Source organism: Rhinoraja longicauda, chromosome 4 (assembly GCF_053455715.1).
Source record: "Rhinoraja longicauda isolate Sanriku21f chromosome 4, sRhiLon1.1, whole genome shotgun sequence".
Lineage (NCBI taxonomy): Eukaryota > Metazoa > Chordata > Chondrichthyes > Rajiformes > Arhynchobatidae > Rhinoraja > Rhinoraja longicauda.
Genome location: NC_135956.1, coordinates 70928164 through 70951600, shown reverse-complemented (window position 1 = coordinate 70951600; position 23437 = coordinate 70928164). Strand labels below are relative to the sequence as shown.

At 48.2% G+C, this 23437-nt stretch overlaps 2 protein-coding genes across 5 annotated transcripts in view; one reads left to right on the top strand and one right to left on the bottom strand.

Moving 5' to 3' along the window:
• The window catches only part of kcns2 (potassium voltage-gated channel modifier subfamily S member 2), a 31372-nt gene extending 23411 nt beyond the window's left edge, over window positions 1-7961 (bottom strand). For 2 of the 3 annotated variants that reach the window (XM_078398037.1, XM_078398040.1), the window contains exon 1: window positions 7640-7961. The gene's annotated coding sequence lies outside the window, so the exon portion shown is untranslated. Of the gene's footprint in view, window positions 1-13; window positions 271-7639 lie in introns of all 3 variants that reach the window. The other variant, XM_078398039.1, reaches the window with a different exon arrangement.
• The window catches only part of nipal2 (NIPA like domain containing 2), a 58400-nt gene continuing 42813 nt past the window's right edge, over window positions 7851-23437 (top strand). For both annotated transcript variants that reach the window (XM_078398043.1, XM_078398042.1), the window contains exon 1: window positions 7851-8005. In XM_078398043.1, the coding sequence (XP_078254169.1) occupies window positions 7895-8005 (111 nt within the window). In that variant the 5' untranslated portion in view covers window positions 7851-7894. The remainder of the gene's footprint in view (window positions 8006-23437) is intronic.

Here is a 23437-nt window from a genome sequence, read left to right as displayed (position 1 = left end):
GAAAGCCACTTACCTGTGCCCCGTGCGGTGGGGAACGGTGGTGATGGCCATCTTGTTAGACCCTCTGCCGCCACCTCTGGCGCCGCGCTGCACCACGGGAGGAAGGTCAGGCGCGAGGCATGCCAGGAAGGGCAGCAGTCCTCCCGCTGGTCCTCGGGGGAGGGGGGGGGAAACGCATTTGTTAAAGTCACCCCCCCCCTCATTGGCCGCGACTCCCTGCCCCACTCTCTCCCTCTTCCTCATTGGCGAGTCCCATTGTGACGTCACACGCTGAAAATGGCAAGAAGTCAGTTTGAAAGGTAATTTTTAAACTTTAAAATCTCTCTAACTTTAAAAGTATAACATCAATTTGAATGAAACTTGTTTTAAAGGGTCCCCGGGATAATGGTGATGAATGTGGTGCTAAAATTGTGGTGCTATCGTGTACCGTTTTGACTGTAGTTCAATTACTAAATCATTATATATATATATATATATATATATATATATATATATATATATATAAATAATGTGTGTGTGTGTATATATATATATATAAACACACACACACGATGAGAGTTTTAGTAATGTACTAGACCAAGTGGACCCGTTGGGCCCATTCCTCGTAGAGGGGGACAGGGAAGGGGAGAGGGGGACAGGGAAGGGGAGAGGGTGTCAGAGTACAGACTAATATGTAAATATATTTCATTTGTGCTGCTGCAAGTAAGAACTTCATTGATCTATCTAGTACATATGACAATAAGACACTCTTGGCTCTTGACTATGGGTGCTATCTGTACCGACTTTGTACTGTGACCGCATGGGTTTCCTCCAGTTGCTTCAATTTCCTCCCACACTCCGAAGACGTGCAGGTTTGTAGGCTAATTGGCTTCTGTAATTTGTCGCCAGTTTGTAGGATAAAACTAGCGAACAGGTGATCGCTGGTCGACAGACTTGTGGGCCGAAGAGCCTGTTTCCAAACTGTATCTCTAAACTAAACTGAAAAAAAGACACTGGTGTTGCACGAGTGCTGAGCTGCACAAGTGCTGGAGAAACTCAGCAGATCAGGCAGCAGCTCAGGCCCGCTGAGTTACTCCAACACTTTGTCATTTTTTGTAAACTAGCCATCTGCAGTTCCTTGTGTCTCCAATATAGAAGGTATCCTGACTGGTTGCATCATGGCCTGATACAGCGATTCCAAAGCACAGGAACACAAGAGGCTGCAGAGAGTGGTGGAGAACATGAATGGGTGATGTTTCGAGTTGGGACCTTGGCTTTTAATTATTAAAAGCTTGCAGTCTAATTACTACATGGACAGTATTGTAAATCAATGGTCTATGGCTTTGCTTGAGGAAAGCTGGTGCCTTGCACATGAATATTAATTTAAGAAATAATCAATTAGTCTGTTGGGGACTCCAAAGAGTGCAGATGCTGGAATCTTGATCAAAAGGCCAGTGAGTGAAGTGACCATAGGGATTGTGTTTTATGCAGATGAACAACAGAATGGTCCCAATTTCTGTTTCCCGAGATCCTTGAATCTTGGAGACAGAGCAGGTAAACAACTTACAATAAGATCTCCTTTTTTAATGTGCTTAAACTCCAGTTTAGTGTATTGTCGCATGTACCGAGGTGCAGTGAAAAGCTTTTGTTGCATGCTAACCAGTCAATGGAAAGACAATACATGATTACAATGCACTTTTAATCCACAGTCTGAAGGAGGGTCCCGACCAAACACATCTGTCCATTTCCCTCCACAGACGCTACCTGGCCCGCTGACTTCATCCAGCAACTTGTCTTTCTCTCTTCACAATTCAGTCATTTGAGTTAATTATTTCTTAAACTGCATTACTGTACAATCTGTGCTGTTTTTTACTTTATTGCGACACTTTGTAAAAGTGTTGCTACGACCAAGTGGTTTATACCAAGTTACTGAGCAATCAGCTAACGGGAACAATAAGCCACGGCTTCACTATAAAAACCTCCATCGAGTTCAAACACATGGATTTAGATAAATATGGAGGAAAATTAAAGGGATAACCAAACAGTTCGTTTCAAAGACCTGTCAGTAAAATAGCAGTAAAATTAAAACATTTAGGGCAGCACAGTGCCGCAGTGGTAAAGTTACTGCCTTACGGCGCCAGAGACCTGGGTTCGACCTTAACTATTCTGCTTTTACCTAATATAACAGTGATCATCGAATGGCGGAGCAGATTTGATGGGCTGAATGGTCTAATTCTGCTCCTATGTCTTGTAGCTTATTGTTCTGTTTTTCAATGGGGACTCCAGTAAAAATTGGCCCCTTTGACTTTATTGTAATTCAGAATCCTTGGTGGGCTGGCTGCAGAGATTTTGCAGAGGGGCTGGTGTACGCTATGGTGCAGTTCGGCCGCGCAGCAATAGACCACTGCAACAGGCTGCTGCAACATGGCCAGCAGCAGCTGAGACTTTGGAAATGGCACCAAAACCTGGTAACTCTTGCAAATGAACTCAGTGGGCTGTTTCTATGCATTCTGTACTTAACCGGGGATTGTACTTACGTATAGCAATAATCTTACTGATCTGTATGCAAAAAAGAGAACTTCACGTGCATGTGATAATAAGCGAACCATTGAACTATTAAATCCGGCTGCATCAATGTTTAAATAATCCTTAACAAAGTGGACAGACTAAACGTTTGAGCACAAAGCGTTGCCCTGGAACAGAGCTTCTTGTGATTGGCAGAGATGTCATAGAGTCACTGAGCACAGAAACAGGCCCTTTACCCCAACTTGTCTGAGCCAACCATGATGCCCCATCTCAGCTAGTCCAATTTGCATGCATTTGGCCTAAGCCTTTCCTATCCATGTACCTGTCCAAGGATTTTTTAAGTGTTGTGATAGTATCTGCCTCAACTACCCCCTCGGACAGATCGTTCCATATACCCAACGCCCCTGAAAAAGTTGCCTCTCAGGTTCCTTTTAAATAATTCACACCTCACCTTAAACCTGTGTCCTCCGGTTCTTGATTCCCCTATTCTGCGTAAAAGACTCCGTGCATTCACACAATCAATTCCCCTCATTATCCACCTCTATAAGATCACCCCTCAGCTTCCTGCCCTCCAAGAATAAAGTCCTAGCCAACTCAACCTCTCCCTACAACTCAGCCATCAACTCTTGGCATAATCCTCGTGAATGTTCTCTTTCCAGCTTATAGTGAGAAGACTCCATTAAGATGGAAAGTGTGCAGAGAACATTTACATGGATGTTGCCGGGATTCAAGGGACTGAGCAACAGGGAGAGGACGGGCAGGCTAAGACTTTCTTCCAGGGGTGGTGTGGAAGCAGATATGATAGTGGTATAAGAGGCATTTAGATAGGCAGGTGGATAAGCAGATAACAGAGGGATCTGGGATTACTTTATCTTGGTATCATATTGGGCACAGATATTGTGGGCTATGGGGCTGTTCCTGTCTCCAGCAAGGAGAATGTGGTTGAATGGCCTATTTCTGGTCTGTGTAATCTACCACAAACCAGTTGCTTCCCAAACTGGTTGTCCATTGATTGTGGATCAAGCAGTGAATGTGATTTGACTCACACAATAAACTGTTCTGTAATTTATTCTTTATGATTTTATGGCAAATCCTGACAGTAAACAGACTCTCCCTCTGATCTAGACCACAGAGCCTGTGCAGAGTGGAAAAATATCGGAAATAACCATCCAAATTATGCAGGCTGTTGCCTGCAATGTTCACAAATTACTCACGTTGACAGAGACTGTTAATGAGCAAAATGAAAATATGTTGCAAAACATTATTATATAGGAAGACTTTGTTCGGTATAATTTCACTGATATTAAAACACATATTTACTCAGACAACCCAGTTGACACACACAGGCACACCTAGAAATTCAACAGTTGGTTAGTTTTCCCCATTTCACAGGCCTTCACATTTACATTTAGTTATACATTGTGGAAACAGGTCCTTCGGCCCATCGAGTCCATGCCAACCAGCGATCCTAAACACTAGGGATATTTTACAATTATTACCAAAGCCAATTAGCCTACAAACCTGCACGTCTTTGGAGCATGGGAGGAAACCGGAACACTGGGAGAAAACCCACGCAGTCACGGGGAGAACGTACAAACTCCGTACAGACAGCACCCGAGGTCAGGATTGAACCCGGGTCTCTGGCGCTGTGAGGCTGCAACTCTACTGCCGTGCCGCCCTAGTATTTTTCTAAATCAGATAAACACAAGGACTCAGAGGCAGGGTCAGGCAGAGCAACAAGAGATCACAAGCATCAGTAAAAAAACCCAGGTGAACCAGTTAAAGGCTTCAAAATAGGTCAGCGATGAGTTACACTAGACGAAATCCTTCCGCTTCTTAATTGACTCGGTAAGAGAGACCCAGAGTTCGAATCAGTGCCAGCTGGGAATTGTTAATTTAGTTTATTAAATGTCTGATATTTTCAAAGAGCTCGTCCCAGTAATGGTGACCACAAAACCTCAGGGTTATCATTTCAAAACACATTCGATGGCGGGAGTAACTATGACTCTCTTAAGGGAGTAACTATGACTCTCTTGAGGCCTGAGGGCTCAAAGTTAACTCGAAGGGTGGTCACTTCCTGGTGGGAGTGGATGTGCTTACTCAGCATGTGCTGAGGTACGCGCCGTGTGTTGTTGTGGGAGTCCTGTCGGAGATCTGAGGCCCGGCAACTGGACATGGACCACATTAGAAGGCCACAGAATGAGGAATACGCTCCAGTCTTCATCAACGGGGACAGAGTGGAGAGCGTCCAGCTTCAAGTCTCTGGGCACACACGTTTCAGAGGTCCTCACATGGTCCACTAACACCACTGTGCTGGTCAAGAGAGCACAGCAACGGCTGTTTTTCCTGAGGACGCTGAAAAAGGCTGGTCTGCCCCAACAGTGGCTGATGACCTTCTACCGCTGCACCACAGAGAGCATACTAACATATGGCATCTCTGTGTGGTATCTCAGCTGCACGGCAAAGCTCTTCAGCGAATCAGCTGCAGAGCGCAGAGGATCATCGGGATACATCTACCAGCTCTGAAGGACAACTGCAATGCACGCTGCCTCAGGAAAGCCACCAGCATCTACAAGGACTCCACACACCCATGCCACCGTCTGTTTGAACTATTTCCATCTGACAGACGTTACAAGGCCTTCTACACCCGCACCTCCAGACTAAGAAACAGCCTTATTCCTAGAGCTATAGCTGCTCTGAATCGGACCTGCTGAGAGCCCCCCATGGTCTGTCTCTGCCCCCAGGGTCATCTGGCACCACTGACCCCTGCATGAACCTATTCTTTTTTTTTCCTCCCTCCTTTTTGTTGTTTATTGTTTTCGCCGTGTTTTATTGATTTTATAGCATCGATATGGAAGTGGCATTCTTAATCTCGTTGTAGTTGTACAAATACAATAAAGATATATCGATATTGATTGATTAGCTGCAACGTATCTGGGTTCCAGCACGTAGTACCTCCTAGCAAGGTTCCCGCTGAAAACATTTCGTTTGGCAAATGATGTGGCCAAAACGGCTGGCCGTGAGCCCAACATGGGCACTGAGCCGATGGCTACCGTACTGGCTGAGTATTGAAAACTCATTAAGGTCAGTCCCGCTAGGTGCAACCTCGCCCCCACCCCACCCCGGGTGACCAACGACTCCACAGTGGTGCCGGCAGCAGGCTAGCTGTGAGCAACGTGCTGCTCCCAAACCCATGGAACACCTTGGGCAAAAACCCGCCCCTTAGATGGTTTGGCAGTGGCCATCCGAGATCGGAGTGGTGGTATCCCGGCTTCTGAACGTGCTTCACGGCTTAAGTCGTGGTCCCTCCGCTATGATATGGGAACTGTTTATTATCCTTCGTAAGACCAGAGGCTCGACAGGGGGGTCCCTTGTTCCCTGGCATTCTGCACTCAGCGATCCATTAATATCGGATGTGACAAATTGTGCACGGGCCACGGAAAACCCCAAAATGGAGGCTAGTCTTGTGTTGACCAAAAATAGGTCTGTTCACTCTGGTTCCATGTTATCCCACTTTATCATCCACTCCCTACACACGAGGGGCAATTTACAGAGGACCAATTAAACTACAAACTTGCTTGTCTTTGCGATGTGGGAGGAGACCAGAGCACCCGGAGGAAACCCACGCAGTCACAGGGAGAACGTGCAAACCCCAAGCACAGACAGTACCCGAGGTCAGGATGGAACCGGGGTCTCTAGAGCTGTGAGCTCCTTCAGGAATGGAAGTTGTAGGATAGACTGTACACTAGCACCATCCTGTCTGGCTTCTTCCCGACTCTGGCCTCTGACAAGGACCAGACAGTTGGGTGCATCTGCAAATAAGCAGCCAACCGCCGCTGAGATTGGAGAGACCCCACAGCTCTTTCCCAAGGGCATTTCGGGGTGGGCATTGCCTGAAGGGCCTCATCTAAGGGGAATGGGGTATGGGCATTGCCAGAGTTTGAGTCACTGCCACAAAAAGGCAGCCAGCATCATCAAAGACCCACACCACCCTGTCCATGCTCTCATTTCACTCCTGCCATCAGGAAGAAGGTACAGGAGCCTGAAAACTGTAAGGTCCAGGTTCAGGAGCAGCTTCTTCCCTGCAGCCATCAGGATATTAAGCACTACAACCTCCAAATAAGCTCCAAACTACATGGTCATGGGGGTATTGGTTTTGTCTTTTTGCGCTATTATTGTATGTTTTTGTGTGTGTGTGTGTGTGTGTATGTGTGTGTATGTGTATGTGTGTGTACATTACATATACAGCGTATTATGTTTACACATTCTGTTGTGCTGCTGCAAGTAAGAATTTCATTGTTCTGTCTGGGACATATGACAATAAAACACTCGTAGCACGACTCCTCTGAGAGTAGCTACATCCCACGGGAATTGGGGATGGACATTTCCAGAGTTCCTACATGCCATGGGAATTGGGGAAGGGCATTGCCAGTTTAGTCTAGTTTGGAGATACAGCGTGGAAACAGGACCTTCGACCCACCGAGTCCACGCCGACCAGCGATCCCCATCTAGCACTATCCTACACACTAGGGGCCAATTTACAATGTGCAGAAACCAATTTACCCTACAAACCTCTTACTCTGGGCAAGAGACTGTGCATCCACCCGATCTATTCCTCTCATGATTTTGTACACCTCTATGAGATCACCCCACATTCTCCTGTGCTCCAAGGAATAGTGTCTGAGCCTGCTCAACCTCTCTCTATAGCTCAGGCCATCAAGCCCTGGCAACATTGAGTCATAAAGGGTGGAAAAAGACCCTTCAGCCCAACTTGCCCACACTGACCAACATGCGTCATCTGCACTAGTCCTGCGTTTGGTCCATATCCCTGAAACCAGTCCCATCCATGCACCTGTCTAATTGTTTCCTAAACGTTGCCCTTCTTACCTTGACGTTAATTCTTTGGTGGGAGGGTTTTTTTTTTCCAGGGTTAAGTTTAAATTTTGCTGGCAAAATATCTCCACTTTACCATCTCCACAAGAAACCCTTTAAATTTGCTGCAAAGGACTCCAGCCAGGGAACAATTCGCTACTCTTGTTGCCATGTGCAGTACGACAAAGGCTCGCAATCACAGCAACAAAAGATGTAATTATCGATAAAATAGATGCGGGAAGGGCGCTGGCTTCTCACTTACCCGGGCGTCGGTGGTCAGTCTGGTCAGCGCTGACTTACTGGTCAGCGACCGAGCTTCCACTGCAACTATCCAGGAAGTTTCACTGGAGAATTGGGCGGTGCATTGCTGTGTGTGTGTGTGTGTGTGGCTCGGTGTGCGTGGAGAGAGGGAAAGGGAGGGAGAGAGAGAAAGGGAGGGAGGGAGGAAAGGGGTGGAGGATGAAGGAGGGGAAGGCACGGTTCAGCCTCCCGGAGAGGGAGAGAGGGAACAGAGCGAATGGCGAGTGCCAGCCCTGTGATAACGCTCCGGCCGTTTGGCAATGTAACCCATCAACAACTGGCCCAGAGCACCGTGCCACCTGTCTGGTCCGCCCTGCAACTCTACCAGGTGAGAGGGGGACGGGGAGAGGGAGTGGGAGGGGGGGAGAGAGGGAGTGGGAGGGGGGGGAGAGAGGGAGTGGGAGGGGGGGAGAGAGGGGGGGAGGGGGGGAGAGAGGGGGGGAGGGGGGGAGAGAGGGAGAGGGGGGGAGGGAGGGAGTGGGAGGGGGGGAGAGAGGGGGAGTGGGGAGAGAGGGAGTGGGAGGGGGGGAGAGAGGGAGTGGGAGGGGGGAGAGAGGGAGTGGGAGGGGGGAGAGGGGGAGTGGGAGGGGGGGAGAAGGGGAGTGGGAGGGGGGGAGAAGGGGAGTGGGAGGGGGGGAGAGGGGGAGTGGGAGGGGGGGGAGAGGGGGAGTGGGAGGGGGGGGAGAGGGGGAGTGGGAGGGGGGGGAGAGGGGGAGTGGGAGGGGGGGAGTGGGAGTGGGAGGGGGAGAGTGGGAGGGGGGGAGAGGAGGGAGGGGGGGAGAGGGAGGGGGGGAGAGGAGGGAGGGGGGGAGAGGGAGGGGGGGGAGAGAGTGAGAGGGGGGGAGGGGGGAGGGGGGAGAGGGAGTGGGAGAGAGGGAGTGGGAGGGGGGAGAGAGGGAGGGGGGAGAGAGGGAGGGGGAGATAGGGAGGGGGAGAGAGGGAGGGGGAGAGTGGGAGTGGGAGGAGAGAGGGTGTGAGAGAGGGGGGGGGAGAGAGGGAGTGGGAGGAGGGGAGAGGGAGGGGGGAGAGGGGAGGGGAGGGAGAGGGGGGGAGAGAGGGAGGGGGAGAGAGGGGAGAGTGGGAGGGGGAGAGACAGGGAGTGGGAGGGGGAGAGAGAGGGAGTGGGAGGGGGAGTGGGAGGGGGAGAGAGGGAGTGGGAGGAGAGAGGGAGTGGGAGGGGGAGAGGGGGAGGGGGAGAGAGGGAGGGGGGGAGAAGGGGAGAGAGGGGAGGGAGAGAGGGAGGGGAGAGAGGGAGGGGAGAGAGGGAGGGGGAAGAGGGAGGGGGAAGAGAGGGAGGGGGAAGGAGGAAGGAGGGGGGAGAAAGAGGTAAGAGAGGAACGAGGGGAGAGAAAGAGAGGGAGGAAGGGAGAGAGAAGGAGGAGAGGCTCTTTCACTGGAGAGAAAGAGCCTCCTCCTCTGGAGACGATGAATTACCAACAGCAACAATTATGATTCAGAAAAGAGATGATAAAGATTTCCTCTCTGCCACTCCCATTATGAGAGTGGTTTTAAAGTTAGGGTTTGGGAGGTGGGGGACCCCTCTCGCCTCGGTCGACAATGCCCCCCCGACCGGGATAAAGGGATCCGACCCGGGAGAGATCTCAACCTTGTTATATTGCGAGTCTAACGTGCGTCTCCCGGGCATGCCTCTCACAAGCGAGCGGATGAATCAGAAAAACACCAAGTGTACTGCCGTGGTGGTTGTTATAATATGCTTTGGGAACTTCGGTTGTGTGTTTTTTCTCTCTCTTTATCTTAAATCTTTTGGGTGTTGTGACTTACTTTAAATAGGAAATTGGTTTAGCTTTATTATCGAGGCACAGTCAAACGCTTTGTTTTACATGTTATCCAAAACAGATAACCCGTACATGAATACAATCAGTTCAAACTCAAGTGCAATCGATAGGGCAAAAGGGAAGATACAGAGTGCATAATGTAGTTCTCAGCGTTGTAGACCAGAGAAGGTTTACCAGGCGGCACAGTGGCGCAGCGGTGGAGTTGCTGCCTCACAGCGCCGGAGACCCGGGTTCCATCCTGACTGCGGGTGCTGTCTGTACGGAGTTTTTCCTTCTTCTTCCTGTGACCGCGTGGGTTTTCTCCGGGTGCTCCTGTTTCCTCTCGCATCCCAAACACGTACAGGTTTGGAGGTTTAGTATAAGAAAATAACTGCAGATGCTGAAGGTATTTATTTCACAAAATGCTGGAGTAACTCAGCAGGTCAGGCAGCATCTCAGGAGAGAAGGAATGGGTGACGTTTCGGATCGAGACCCTTCTACAGATTTGGAAGTTAATCGGCTACTGTAAAATTGTCCCCAATGTGTAGGATCGTGTTGGTGTACGGGGGTAGGATCGCTAGTTGGTGCAGACTAGTTGTTTCCACCCTGTACCTCTCAAGTCTAAAAGTCTAATGACAAGGTCCTGAGCAATAGGGAAAGGTTGAGCTGGCTAGGACTTTATTCCTTGGAGGCTGAGGGGTGATATATAGTTCTCAGCATCGTGGAGCATCAGTTCCAGAGACAAAGTCCAATGTCTGAAATGGGGTAGAGGTGAATCGGACAGTACCCTAGCTTATGGAAGAAACCTGATAATAGAGGGGAGGAAGCTGTTCCAGAGTCTGGTGGAATTGTAAGAGATTCTGCAGTGAGAGCGAAATTCACAGTTAGACTAAGACTCTGCCACAGCAAGCTGTAGAAGCAGATAAAACGATTACTTTTAAAACACATCTGGATGTCATTGAGTTATATACAGTGTGGAAACAGGCCTTTGGCCCAACTCGCTCATTCCAACCAACGTCCCACCTGCCTGCATTTGGCCATATCCCTCTAAACCTATCCTATCCATGTACCTGTCTAAATGTTTCTTAAACAATGCAATAGTACTTGCCTCAATTACTTCCCCTGGCAGCTCAAACCAAACACCTTTGTGTAAAAAAGTTATTCCTCAGGTATCTATTAATTTTCTTCCCCCTCATCTGGTTCTCGATTCCCCTACTCTGGCCAAGAGACTGCTCGAGCTGGTGCCTCACAGTGCCAGAGACCCCAATATTCAGCGCTGTCAGTGCAGAGTTTGCACATTCTCCTGATGACCACCTGGGTTTTCTCTGGGTGCTCCCAGTTTCCTCCCACATCCCAAAGACGTGCGGGTTTGTAGTTCAATTGGCCCTCTGGCAATTACCCCTCGTGCATAAGGAGTGGATGAGAAAGTGGGACAAAATAGACATTGTGGCCTTCCATCACAGTGAGGAGAGGACTGGAGGAGACTCACTGTGATGGATGTTTTCTTGATGGATGTTTGTTTTGGGGGTTGTGTAATTTTAATGCCTATTTTGATGCTTTTGTTGTTGGACTGTGGGTGACTGAATTTCGTCCAATTTGGATGACAATAAAGCTATCTTGAATCTTGAATCTTGAACTAGTGCGAATGGGTGATCGATGTTTGGCGTGGACTCGGTTGGCCGAAGTATCTGTTTCCATGCTGTCTCACTAAAACTAAAAAAAGAATAGGCTCTTTAATCCAGACCTTGCGCGCTGTTTGTGTGGAGTTTGCACGTTCTCTCTGGGACCCCGACGGTTTTCTCCGGGTGCTCCAGTTTCCATCCCACATCCAAACGGTTAATTATAGGTTCATTGGGCCTCTGTGAATTACCTGTAGTGTATATGGAGTAGGATAACATAGAACTAGAGTGAACGGGCAACTGATGGTCGGTGTGGACTCAGTGCACCGAAGGGCCTGTTTCCATGCTGTATCTCTGAATTAAAAAAGGGTAGGCTTTTTAACCTGTCCTCTCCAATATCCGTTCTACTCAGGATGCTGCCGTTTACTCTCTATACCCTTGACTTGTTCTTCCCCTGGATGTGTTATTATGTGACATGTTGCACATCAGCTATCACCTCACTGGTCTGACATACACTGTATTCAAAACATAAGTTTACAAATTTGTTACCAGGACTCGAGGGCCTGGGCTATGGGGAGAGGTTGAGCAGCCTAGGGCTCTATTCCTTACAGTGCAGGAGGATGAGGGGTGATCTTATAGAGGTGTATAAAAACATGAGAGGAATAGATCGGATAAATGCACAGAGTCTTGTGCCCAGAGTTTTGGTTCGGGACCCTTCTTCGGAATGGAGTAGGGAGGGAGAAAGCCGGAAAAGAGAGATTAGGGTGGAACGAGGCCTGGCAAGTAGTAGATGTGATGAGGGGGGCTGGCAAATGGGAGTGATTGACAAAGCCTAGAGGTGAAAAGGAGACAAAATAATGTCAGATAAGGAAAAAAAGAGGGGGAGTAACATAGTGGTGCAGCTTGTAGAGCTCCTACCTCACGGCATCAGAGATCCAGGTCTCAATGCTGACCTCGGGTGTTATTTGTGTGCAATTTGCACATTCTCCCTATGAGTGTCGGGTTTTGTTTTCAGGGTGCTCTAGTTTCCTCCCACTTCCCAAAGACGTGCAGGTTTGTTGTTAATTGGCTTCAGTAAAATACCCCTCGTGTGCAGGGAGTGGATGTGAAAGTGGGATAGCATAGAACCAGTGGGAATGGGTGATTGATGGTGGGCTGATGGGCCTGTTTCCGTGCTGTATCTCTAAACTAAACTGCAACTAATCTTAAAATTATGCATGAAGTGTAATGCCTTAGAGAGGGATACGAGTGGAATAATTTGCCAAACCTACCCTCATTCTAACTCTCTTTTCCAGCATTCTTCCCCTCATTCCATCAGTCTGAAGAAGGGTCCCCCACCGAAACATCTCCTGTCCAAAGATGCTGTCTGACCTGTGTTTTGCTCAAGATTCCAGCATCCGCAGGAAGGAACTGAAGACAGTCACTCAGCCGGTCAGGCAGCAAATCTGGGAATAGATGACTTTTCATGTTGGAACCCTTCTTCTGACTGCAAGTAGAAAGGGGAGGGGGAGAAACTGGAGGTAGGAAAAAGCCAGAACAAAGCTAGGCTGGCAACAGACGACCATGGAAGGGTGGAGCTCTGGTTTTGCTTTGTTTTCCTTTTCTCTGGTGATGCTGCCTGACCCACTGAGTGACTCCAGCATATTGTGTCTATTTCCAGCATCTGCAAGTCACTCTATGCTCCTGCGCTTTGCTCCACAATGCAGAGATCCTCTTTGCGTTCCCTTTCTCTCTTCGCTTCTCGGACAACACAATTTAGGGCAGCACGGTGGCGCAGCGGTAGAGTTGCTGCCTTACAGCGCCAGAGACCCAGGTTCGATCCTGACCACGGGTGCTGTCTGTACAGAGTTTGTACGTTCTCCCGGGGTTTTCTCCGGGTGATCCGGTTTCCACCCACGTCTCAAAGAAGGGTCCCGTTCCTACGCTGTACAGTTCTATTTTCTTTGTTGTGTATTCCCGCACCTTGGAGTGTTTCACGTAACATCCGGATCAGTGAGTTTCAGGCAGAGCAAAGTCCATTTTTTTAGTGTGTATCCCTGTGAACAGCTGAAGAACATAAAGTTCTGTGTTACCCAGCTAACAAGATGAATGTTGACAGAAGCCGCTACATCTCTTTCTAGACTTCCGTATGTTCTTGGTCTCATCCCCACGAGTCTGTCCCAAGGGTGATGATGGGCGGCAGTGGGATTCTGGATGTGCACATTGACGCAGCGGTAGAGTTGCTGCCTTACAGCGCCAGAGACCTGGGTTCGATCCTGACCACGGGCGCTGTCTGTATGGAGTTTGTACGTTCTCCCCTTTACTGCGTGGGGTTTTTCCCGGGATCTCCGGTTTCCTCCCACACTCTAAAGACGGACAGGATTGTAGGTTAATTGGCTTGGTATAATCGTAAATTGTTCCTAGTGTGTAGGATCGTGTTAATGTGTGGGGGTCGCTGGTCGGCGCGAACTCATTGGGCCGAAGGGCCAGTTTCCGCGCTGTATTTCCAAACTAAACAGGAGAGATCTTCTCAACACTGTTCTCGATACTTGTTAGTGGTCGGTGTGGTGAGCAGGCTTTCTGACAGCTGACTTTGACAGACTGCTTTGAGTCACACCGACCGACATGTCCCATCTACACCAGTCCCACCTGCCTGCCATTGATCCATATCCCTCTAAACCTGTTCTATGTTTCTGTACCTGTCTAAATGTTTCTTAAACGTTGCAATACTATCTCATGCGATACGTGCTTGGAGAAGCATTAAACCAACCCGATCGACAAAAAAATTGCTGGGCAGTTATGCCAGAGAGGTTTTAGAGTCCATGTTCACAGCTCAATGAAGGTGGCAGCACTAGTAGATAGGGTGGATAAGAAGGCATCTGGTATGCTTGCCATTACTAGGGGCATTGAATGTGAGTTTCAAGAAGTCATGATGCAGCTCTATAGGACTTTGGTCAGGCTGCATCTGGAGCATTGCGTGCAGTTCTGGACGCCCCATTGCAGGAAGGATGTGGAGCCTTTGGAGAAGGTGCAGAGGAGGTTTACCAGAATACTCTATACTTCCATCCCCCACAAGGATGGTCTCGAAGCCCTCCGTTTCTTCCTCGACCGTAGAACCAGCCAATCCCCATCTACCAACACTCTCCTCCGCCTAGCAGAGCTGGTTCTTACCCTCAACAACTTCTCCTTTGACTCCTCCCACTTCCTCCAAACCAGAGGCGTAGCTATGGGCACTCGCATGGGCCCTAGCTACGCCTGCCTCTTTGTCGGGTACGTCGAAAAATCCCTGTTCCAGACGTACACTGGCCCCATCCCCGAACTCTACCTCCGCTACATCGACGACTGCATTGGTGCTACCTCTTGCACCCATGCAGAACTCACTGACTTTATACACTTCACCTCCAATTTCCATCCTGCCCTTAAATATACCTGGACTATCTCTGACATCTCCCTCCCGTTTCTGGACCTCACCATCTCCATCACAGGAGAAAAACTAGTGACGGACATTTATTACAAGCCCACCGACTCGCACAGCTATCTGGACTACACTTCTTCCCACCCGGTCCCCTGCAAAAAGTCTATCCCCTACTCCCAATTCCTCCGTCTACGCCGCATCTGCGCCCGGGATGAGGTGTTTCAGACTAGGGCTTCCGAGATGTCCTCGTTTTTCAGAAAACGGGGCTTCCCCTCCTCCATTATAGATGAGGCTCTCACTAGGGTCTCTTCTACATCCCGCAGCTCCGCTCTTGCTCCCCATCCCCCCACTCGCAACAAGGACAGGATCCCCCTCGTTCTCACCTTCCACCCCACCAGCCAGCGGATCCAACATATCATCCACCAACATTTCCGTCACCTACAACAGGACCCCACCACTGGCCATATCTTCCCATCCCCTCCCCTCTCTGCGTTCCGCAGAGACCGTTCCCTCCGCAACTCCCTGGTCCACTCGTCCCTTCCTACCCAAACCACCCTAACCCCGGGCACTTTCCCTTGCAACCGCACGAGATGCAACACCTGTCCCTTTACCTCCCCCCTCAACTCCATCAAAGGACCCAAACATTCTTTCCAGGTGAGACAGAGGTTCACCTGCACCTCCTCCAACCTCATCTATTGCATCCGCTGCTCTAGATGTCAACTGATCTATATCGGCGAAACCAAGCGCAGGCTCGGCGATCGCTTCGCTGAACACCTGCGCTCGGTCCGCATTAACGCAACTGATCTCCCGGTGGCCCAGCACTTTAACTCCCCCTCCCATTCCCAGTCTGACCTCTCTGTCATGGGCCTCCTCCAGTGCCATAGTGAGGCCCGCCGGAAATTGGAGGAGCAGCACCTCATATTTCGCCTGGGCAGTTTGCAGCCCGGTGGTATGAACGTCGACTTCTCCAACTTCAGATAGCTCCTCTGTCCCTCCCTTCCCCTCCTCCTTCCCAGAGCTCCCTCTATCTTCCTGTCTCCACCTATATCCTTCCTTTGTCCCACCCCCGACATCAGTCTGAAGAAGGGTCTCGACCCGAAACGTCACCCATTCCTTCTCTCCCGAGATGCTGCCTGACCTGCTGAGTTACTCCAGCATTTTGTGAATAAATCGATTTGTACCAGCATCTGCAGTTATTTTCTTATATTTACCAGAATACTGCCTGGAATAGAAGATATCAGCTACTGAGAGAGATTGTACAGACGTGGATTGTTTTCTCTGGAACGTCGGACGTTGAGAGGAGACTTAATAGAAGTATATAAAATTATGAGGCATCGATAGGGTAGACTGTCACAACCTTTTCCCCCGGGTGGAAATGTACAATACTAAAGGGTGTAGCTATCAGGTGAGAGGGGAAAAGTTTAATAGATGTGCTTGGCTAATTTTTTGCACAGAGTGGTGGGGGTCTGGAACTCAACTTGTCAGGTATAGGTTTATTATTGTCACGTGTACAGAGGTGCGGTGAAGAGCTTTGTTTTGCATGCTATCTAACTAAATCAGATAATAATATACACAAGTACAATCAAGCCAAACTTGCCCCGCAAATACAATAGAGTGAAGGGGAAGATACCGAGCGCAGAATATAGATCTCAGCAATGTAGTGCATCAGTTCCAGAGACAGAGTCCAATGATTGTGCATCTACCCGATCTATTCCTCTCATGATTTTATATACCTCTATAAGATCACCCCTCATCTTCCTGCGCTCCATGGAATAGAGTCCCAGCCGACTCAACCTCTCCCTGTAGCTCAGACCCTCTAGCCCTGGCAACATCCTTGTAAATCTTCTCTGTTCGCTTTCCAGCTTGACAACGTTTTACAACATGTTTAAAAAATACCCTCAGGGAAGAGGTAACGACAGATGCAAACAATATGTGGGGGGTGGAAGCAGTGATTTGGATCAGGTAAAAAGTATCGAGACAGGTACTTACTGTATATCTCCAAGACATAGAGGTACTGAGAAATTAGATCAGTGTAAGTAGGTACTTGTTGGTCAGCATGGACAGGTGCTGTAGACCTCTATAGCACGATGAACTACCTGGGGATATGTATTGGCAGAGGGCTTGTACGGTCCTGTGTACTAATCCCAATGCAGAGACAAGCCAAGCTGCGTTTACATTTATTATTGTCACGTGTATCGAGTTACAGTGAAAAAGTTCATAAGTTCTCGGAGCAGAATTAGACCATTCGGCCCATCAAGTCTACTCCGTCTTTCAATCATGGCTGATCTATCTTGCCGTCTCAACCCCATTCTCATGCCTTCGCCCCATAACATTGGGGAGAACATTGTTCTGCATGCCATTCAATCAAATCAGATAATATTATACATTGTGCGGCATGGTGGCGCAGTAGTGTAGTCACTACCTCACGGCACCAGAGACCTGGGTTTGATCCTAACTATGGGTGCTGTCTGTACGGAGTTTGTACGTTCTCCCTGCGACCGCATGGATTTTCATCGGGTATTCCGGTTTCCTCCCACACTCCAAAGATGTGCAGGTTTGTAAGTTAATTGGCTTCGGTAAAATTGTGTAGGAGAGTGCTAGTTTATGGTGATCGCTGGTCGGCGCAGACTTGGTGGACTGAATGTCTATTTTTAGGCTGGGGTTTCTCTAAACTAAACTAAACCAAATACAATCAAGTCAAGCTCAAGCACAATAGATCGAGCAAAGGGGGAAGATCCAGAGTGCAGAATATAGTTCTCAGCATTGCAACAGTTCCATGGACAGAGTTCAATGTCTGCGATGGGGTAGAGGTGAATCGGACAGTACCCTAGCATTCGGAAGGACCGTTCAGAAGCCTGATAACAAAGGGGAAGAAGCTATTCCCAAGTCTGGAGGTGCGCACTTTCAAGCTTCTGCTGGATGGGAGCAGGGAGAAGAAGGAATGATTATGTCTGATTGTGTTGGCTGCTTTTCTGTGTCTGGTCTGGTCTGTGTGATGGACTGGGCTACATCTACAACTCTGCAGTTTCTTACAGTGTTTGACAAAGTTGTTCCCAAACCGCATTATGATGCAACCTGACAGTCTGTTTTCTTCTCGATGAGCGTTGATGCACTGGGCCAATACTCGCTGGAGTTTAGAAGGGTGAGGGGGGACCTCGTTGAAACTTACCAAATAGTGAAAGGCCTGGATGGAGTGGATGCGGAGAATATGTTTCCACTAGTGGGAGAGTTAGGACCAGAGCCCATTCCCTCAGAATTAAAGGACATACCTTTAGCAAGGAGATGAGGAGGTTTTCTTTAGACAGAGGGTGGTGAATCTGTGGAATTCATTGCCACAGAAGGCTGTGGAGAGGTTGGGTATTTTTAAGGCAGAATTGACAGATTCTTGATTAGTAAAGGTGTCAGGGGTTATGGGGAGAAGGCAGGAGAATGAGTTTGAGAGGGAAAGATAGACCAGCCATGATTGAATGGCGGAGTAGACTTGTTGGACCCAATTCTGCTCCTATAACTTATGAACTTTCTATGGTGCATCTGTGGAAGTTTGTAAGAGGTTTTGGAGACATGCTGAATTTCTCGGAGACATGCTGAGTTTTTCAGGAAGCAGAGGCTTTGCTTGGGTGTGCCTTCTTGGCTGTGGCTTCAGTCAATGTTGAATGTACAACCATTACCTTTCGACACAGCACAGCACAGCATACCACAGCACACCACAACTCCATGCATGAACAGAATTAAAACATATATCTCCCCTGCGTCTTCCAAATTTTTAATAAAATATTCCTCTTGTTCAGATGCTTGATTAATTCTCTTTTAAGCGATGTGAATCAAGGCCTATTGAAAATTCCTCTGATTTAACAGATTGAATTTAAAAAAACTCTCTCCCGGCTGTTCCAGTTTAATTAAATCATTGGCAATGTGCAATGTTTTGGCAGGGGAAATGTTTGCATTAGTCAGTGTGAAGGAGGTGTGCATTGTGAGTCACACAGAAGCCTGTTTAAGGACTATCATATCTGGGCTTGTTATTTGTTTTCTGTGTATTAAGTGAATGTGGCTTAAAAAAATGCAGAGTGCTCTAATCAATGTGTAACAAAAAAAAATCACAACCCAGCTCATGGATGGTCATTTCAGGTGTCCCATTGATGGATGGGATTGGGGCAAAGAGGATCAGTGGCAGGGTGGCACGGTTATTCAGCGGCAGAGCTGCTGTGTTACAGTGCCAAAGACCCAGGTTCGATCCTGACTACGGGTGCTGTCTGTACGGAGTTTGTACGTTCTCCCTGTGACTGCATGTGTTTTCCCCGGGAGCTCCGGTTTCCTCCCACACTCCAAAAACGTACAGGTTTGTAGGTTAATTGGCTTTGTTAAAATTGTAAATTGTCCCTAAAGTGTAGGATATTGCTAGTGTCCGGGGCGATCACTGGTCGGCACGGACTCGGTGGGCCGAAGGGCCTCTATTTGAGCTGTATCTTTAAAGTCACCTGCATATCCGTGTGCCTATCCAAAAATCTCTTAAATCTCACTATCATTTCACTATCGGTCTTAGAATTGTCTACCCTGGGAAAAAGTCTTTGAACATCCTTGAAATTTTGTTCACCTCAATAAGCTCACAGATGGGCAAGGGATAGGTACACATGGTGGTGCAGTGGTAGAGTTGCTGCCTCATAGCGCCAGAGACCCGGGCTTGATCCTGACCTTGGCTGCTGTCTATACGGAGTTTGTACCTTCTCCCCGGATCGCGTGGGATTCCTCTGACACTCCAATGATGTACAGGTTTGTAGGTTCAGAAAAAAATCTAAATTGTGTGTAGGATAGGGCTAGTGTACAGGGATCACTGGTCTCGATGGACTCTTTGGGCCGAAGGCCTTGTTTACCTGCTATATCTCTAAAATAAACTAATGTCAGTCTTTGGGAGAGGGCAAGCATCCTGGGAGATACTACTCCCTCAGAATAAGACCAGAAGCCATAGGAGCAGAATTAGGCCATTTGGCTCATTGAGTCGACTCTGCCACTCAATCATGGCTGATCTATTTTTCTCTCTCAACCCCATTGTCCTGTCGTCTCCCCATAACCTTAAACAACCTTATTAATCAATCTCCGCTTTAAAAATACCCAATGATCCGGCCTCCACAGCAGTCTGTGGCAATGAATTTCACATATTCACCACCCTCTGGCTAAAGAAATTCCTCCTCATCTCCATCCTGAAGGTACGTCCTTTTATTCTGAGGCTGCACCCTCTGGTCCTAGACTCTCCTATTACTGGAAAGATCCTTTCCACATCTACTCTATTTGGTATTTCATTATTTGGTAGGATTCAATGAGATTCCCTCCCTCATCCTTCTAAACTCCAGCAAGCACAGGCCCAGAGCCACCAAACCCTCCTCATACATCAACCCAATCATCCCGAGAAGGTGAATCGAGGACCAGAGGACATAGGCTTAAGGTGAAGGGGAAAAGATTTAATCGGAATCTGAGGGGTAACCTTTTCACGCAAAGGGTGGTGGGTGTATGGAATAAGCTGCTAAAGGAGGTAATTGAGGCAGGGACTATCCCAACATTTAAGAAACAGTTAGACAGGTACATGGATAGACCGGTTTGGAGGGATATTGACCGAAAGCGGGCAGATGGGACTAGTGTAGCTGGGGCATGTTGGGCCGAATATCTTGTTTCCACACTGTATCACTCTAAGACTCTATGACCCTTCTAAACACCAGCGAGTACAGGCCCAGTGCCTTCAAACGCTCATCATATGTTAACTCAATCATTCCTGGGATTATTCTTGTAAACCTCTGGACTCTCTCCAACACCAGCACATCCTTCCTCAGATACGGGGGGTCAAAACTGTTCACAATAGTCCAAATGCAGTCTCAGCATTACAAGCCTGTTTTATATTCTAGTCCTCTCAAAATAAATGTCAGCATTGCATTTTCCTTCCTTACTACTGACTCGACTTGCAAATTAATGGTCACAGGCAGAATGTACAAACTCCACGCAGACTGCACCCAAGTTCAAGATTGAACCCATGTCTCTGGCACTGTGAGGCAACAACTCTACCACTGCACCATTGTGACTACGGGGTGCTGTCTGTACAGAGTTTGTACGTTCTCCCTGTGACCGCATGGGTTGTCTTCGGGTGCTCCGGTTTCATCCCACAATCCAAAGTCATACCGGTTTGCAGGTTAATTGGCTTCGGTAAGAATTGTAAATTGTCCCTAGTGTGTGTAGGATAGTGCTAGTGCAAAGGGATCGCAGGTCGGCCTGGAATCTATTGGCCCAAAGGGCCTATTTTCACACGGTATCTCTAAACTAAACTAAACTAGACTGTGGCAGGGAGGTGCATAACCTGGTGTAGTGTGGAGAGAGGTGTACCTGTAGAAAGCTCTACTAAAAACAAAAGTTCAATCTGATTCCTACTTGCACATTCTACACCCCTCTGTCTGGCATTGATCCAGAATATATAGAATCAGAAAGAGATGTGGCCATTCAGTCCACTGAGTGCCTACTCTCTCACAGAGATCGCAAGTTGGTCGACCATCTCCCTATCTGTCTCCATCTGCTCATCATCTACAGCGGCACGGTGGGTAGAGCTGCTGCCTCACAGCGCCAGATCCCGCGTTCAATCCCTAACTTGGGTGCTTTAGACCAGAGATTAGCAATATAGCATGGAAACAGGCCCTTTGGCCCAGCTGGTCCGTGCTGACCAGTGATCACCCCGTACACTAACAAAATCCTACACACTAGGGACAATTTGCAGAGGCCAATTAACCTACAAACTCGTATGTCTACTCCGCCATTCAATCATGGCTGATCTATCTTTCCCGCTCAACCCCATTCTCCTGCCTTCTCCCCATAACCCCCCACACCCGTACCAATCAAGTATCTGTCTGAAGAAGGGTCTCGATCCGAAATGTCACCCATTCCTTCTCTCCTGAGATGCTGCCTGACCCGCTGAGTTACTCCAGCATTTTGTGTCTACCTTTGATTTAAACCAGCAGTTTTTTCCCCTAAGTATCTGTCAATCTACGCCTTAAAAATACCCATTGACTTGGCCTCCACAGCCGTCTGTGGCAATCAATTCCACAGATTTACCACCCTTTGACTAAAGAAATTCCTCTTAATCTCCTTCCTAAAGATACGTCCTGTTATTCTGACGCTCCGCCCTCTGGTCCTAGACTCTCCCACTAGTGGAAACATCCTCTCCGCATCAACTTTTCTATTTGGAAAATTTTAATGAAACGTCAGAGTATGATAAGTTTTACTCTACAAATGGAGAGGGAGAAGGGAAAATCGGAGGTGTCAGTATTACAGTATAGCAAAGGGGATTACAGAGGCATGAGGCAGGAGTTGGCCAAAATTGACTGGAAGGAGGCCCTAGCAGGGAAGACTGTGGAACAGCAATGGCAGGTATTCCTGGGAATAATGCAGAAGTTGCAGGATCAATTTATCCCAAAGAGGAGGAAAGATTCTAAGGGGAGTAAGAGGCACCCGTGGCTGACAAGGGAAGTCAAGGACAGCATAAAAATAAAAGGGAAGAAGTATAACATAGCAAAGAAGAGTGGGAAGCCAGAGGATTGGGACTCTTTTAAAGAGCAACAGAAGATAACTAAAAAGGCAATACGGGGAGAAAAGATGAGGTACGAGGGTAAACTAGCCAATAATATAAAGGAGGATAGTAAAAGCTTTTTTAGGTATGTGAAGAGGAAAAAAATAGTCAAGGCAAATGTGGGTCCCTTGAAGACAGAAGCAGGGGAATTTATTATGGGGAACAAGGAAATGGCAGAAGAGTTGAACCGGTACTTTGGATCTGTCTTCACTGAGGAGGATACAAACAATCTCCCAGATGTGCTAGTGGCCAGAGATCCTAGGGTGACAGAGGAACTGGAGGAAATCCACATTAGGCAGGAAAAAGTTTTGGGTAGACTGATGGGACTCGAGGCTGATAAATCCCCAGGGCCTGATGGTCTGCATCCCAGGGTGCTTAAGGAGGTGGCTCTAGAAATTGTGGACGCATTCGTAATAATTTTCCAATGTTCTATAGATTCCGGGTCAGTTCCTGTGGATTGGAGGGTAGCTAATGTTATCCCACTTTTCAAGAAAGGAGGGAGAGAGAAAACGGGAAATTATAGACCAGTTAGTCTGACATCAGTGGTGGGGAAGATGCTGGAGTCAATTATAAAAGACGAAATTGCGGAGCATTTGGATCGCAGTAACAGGATCGTTCCGAGTCAGCATGGATTTACGAAGGGAAAATCAAGCTTGACAAATCTACTGGAATTTTTTGAGGATGTAACTAGGAAAATTGACAGGGGAGAGCCGGTGGATGTGGTGGACCTCGACTTTCAGAAAGCCTTCGACAAGGTCCCACATAGGAGATTGGTGGGCAAAATTAGAGCACATGGTATTGGAGGTAGGGTACTGACATGGATAGAAAGTTGGTTGACAGACAGAAAGCAAAGAGTGGGGATAAATGGGTCCCTTTCAGAATGGCAGGCTAGTGGGTAGTGACTAGTGGGGTACCGCAAGGCTCGGTGTTGGGACCGCAACTATTTACAATATACATCAATGACTTGGATGAAGGGATTAAAAGTACCATTAGAAAATTTGCCGATGATACAAAGCTAGGTGGCAGTGTGAACTGTGAGGAAGATGCTATGAGGCTGCAGGGTGACTTGGACAGGTTGTGTGAGTGGGCGGATGCATGGCAGATGCAGTTTAATGTGGATAAGTGTGAGGTTATCCACTTTGGTGGTAAGAATCGGAAGGCAGATTATTATTTGAATGGTGTCAAGTTAGGAAAAGGGGACGTACAGCGTGATCTGGGTGTCTTAGTGCATCAGTCACTGAGAGGAAGCATGCAGGTGCAGCAGGCAGTGAAGAAAGCCAATGGAATGTTGGCATTCATAACAGGAGGAGTTGAGTATAGGAGCAAAGAGGTCCTTCTGCAGTTGTACAGGGCCCTAGTGAGACCGCACCTGGAG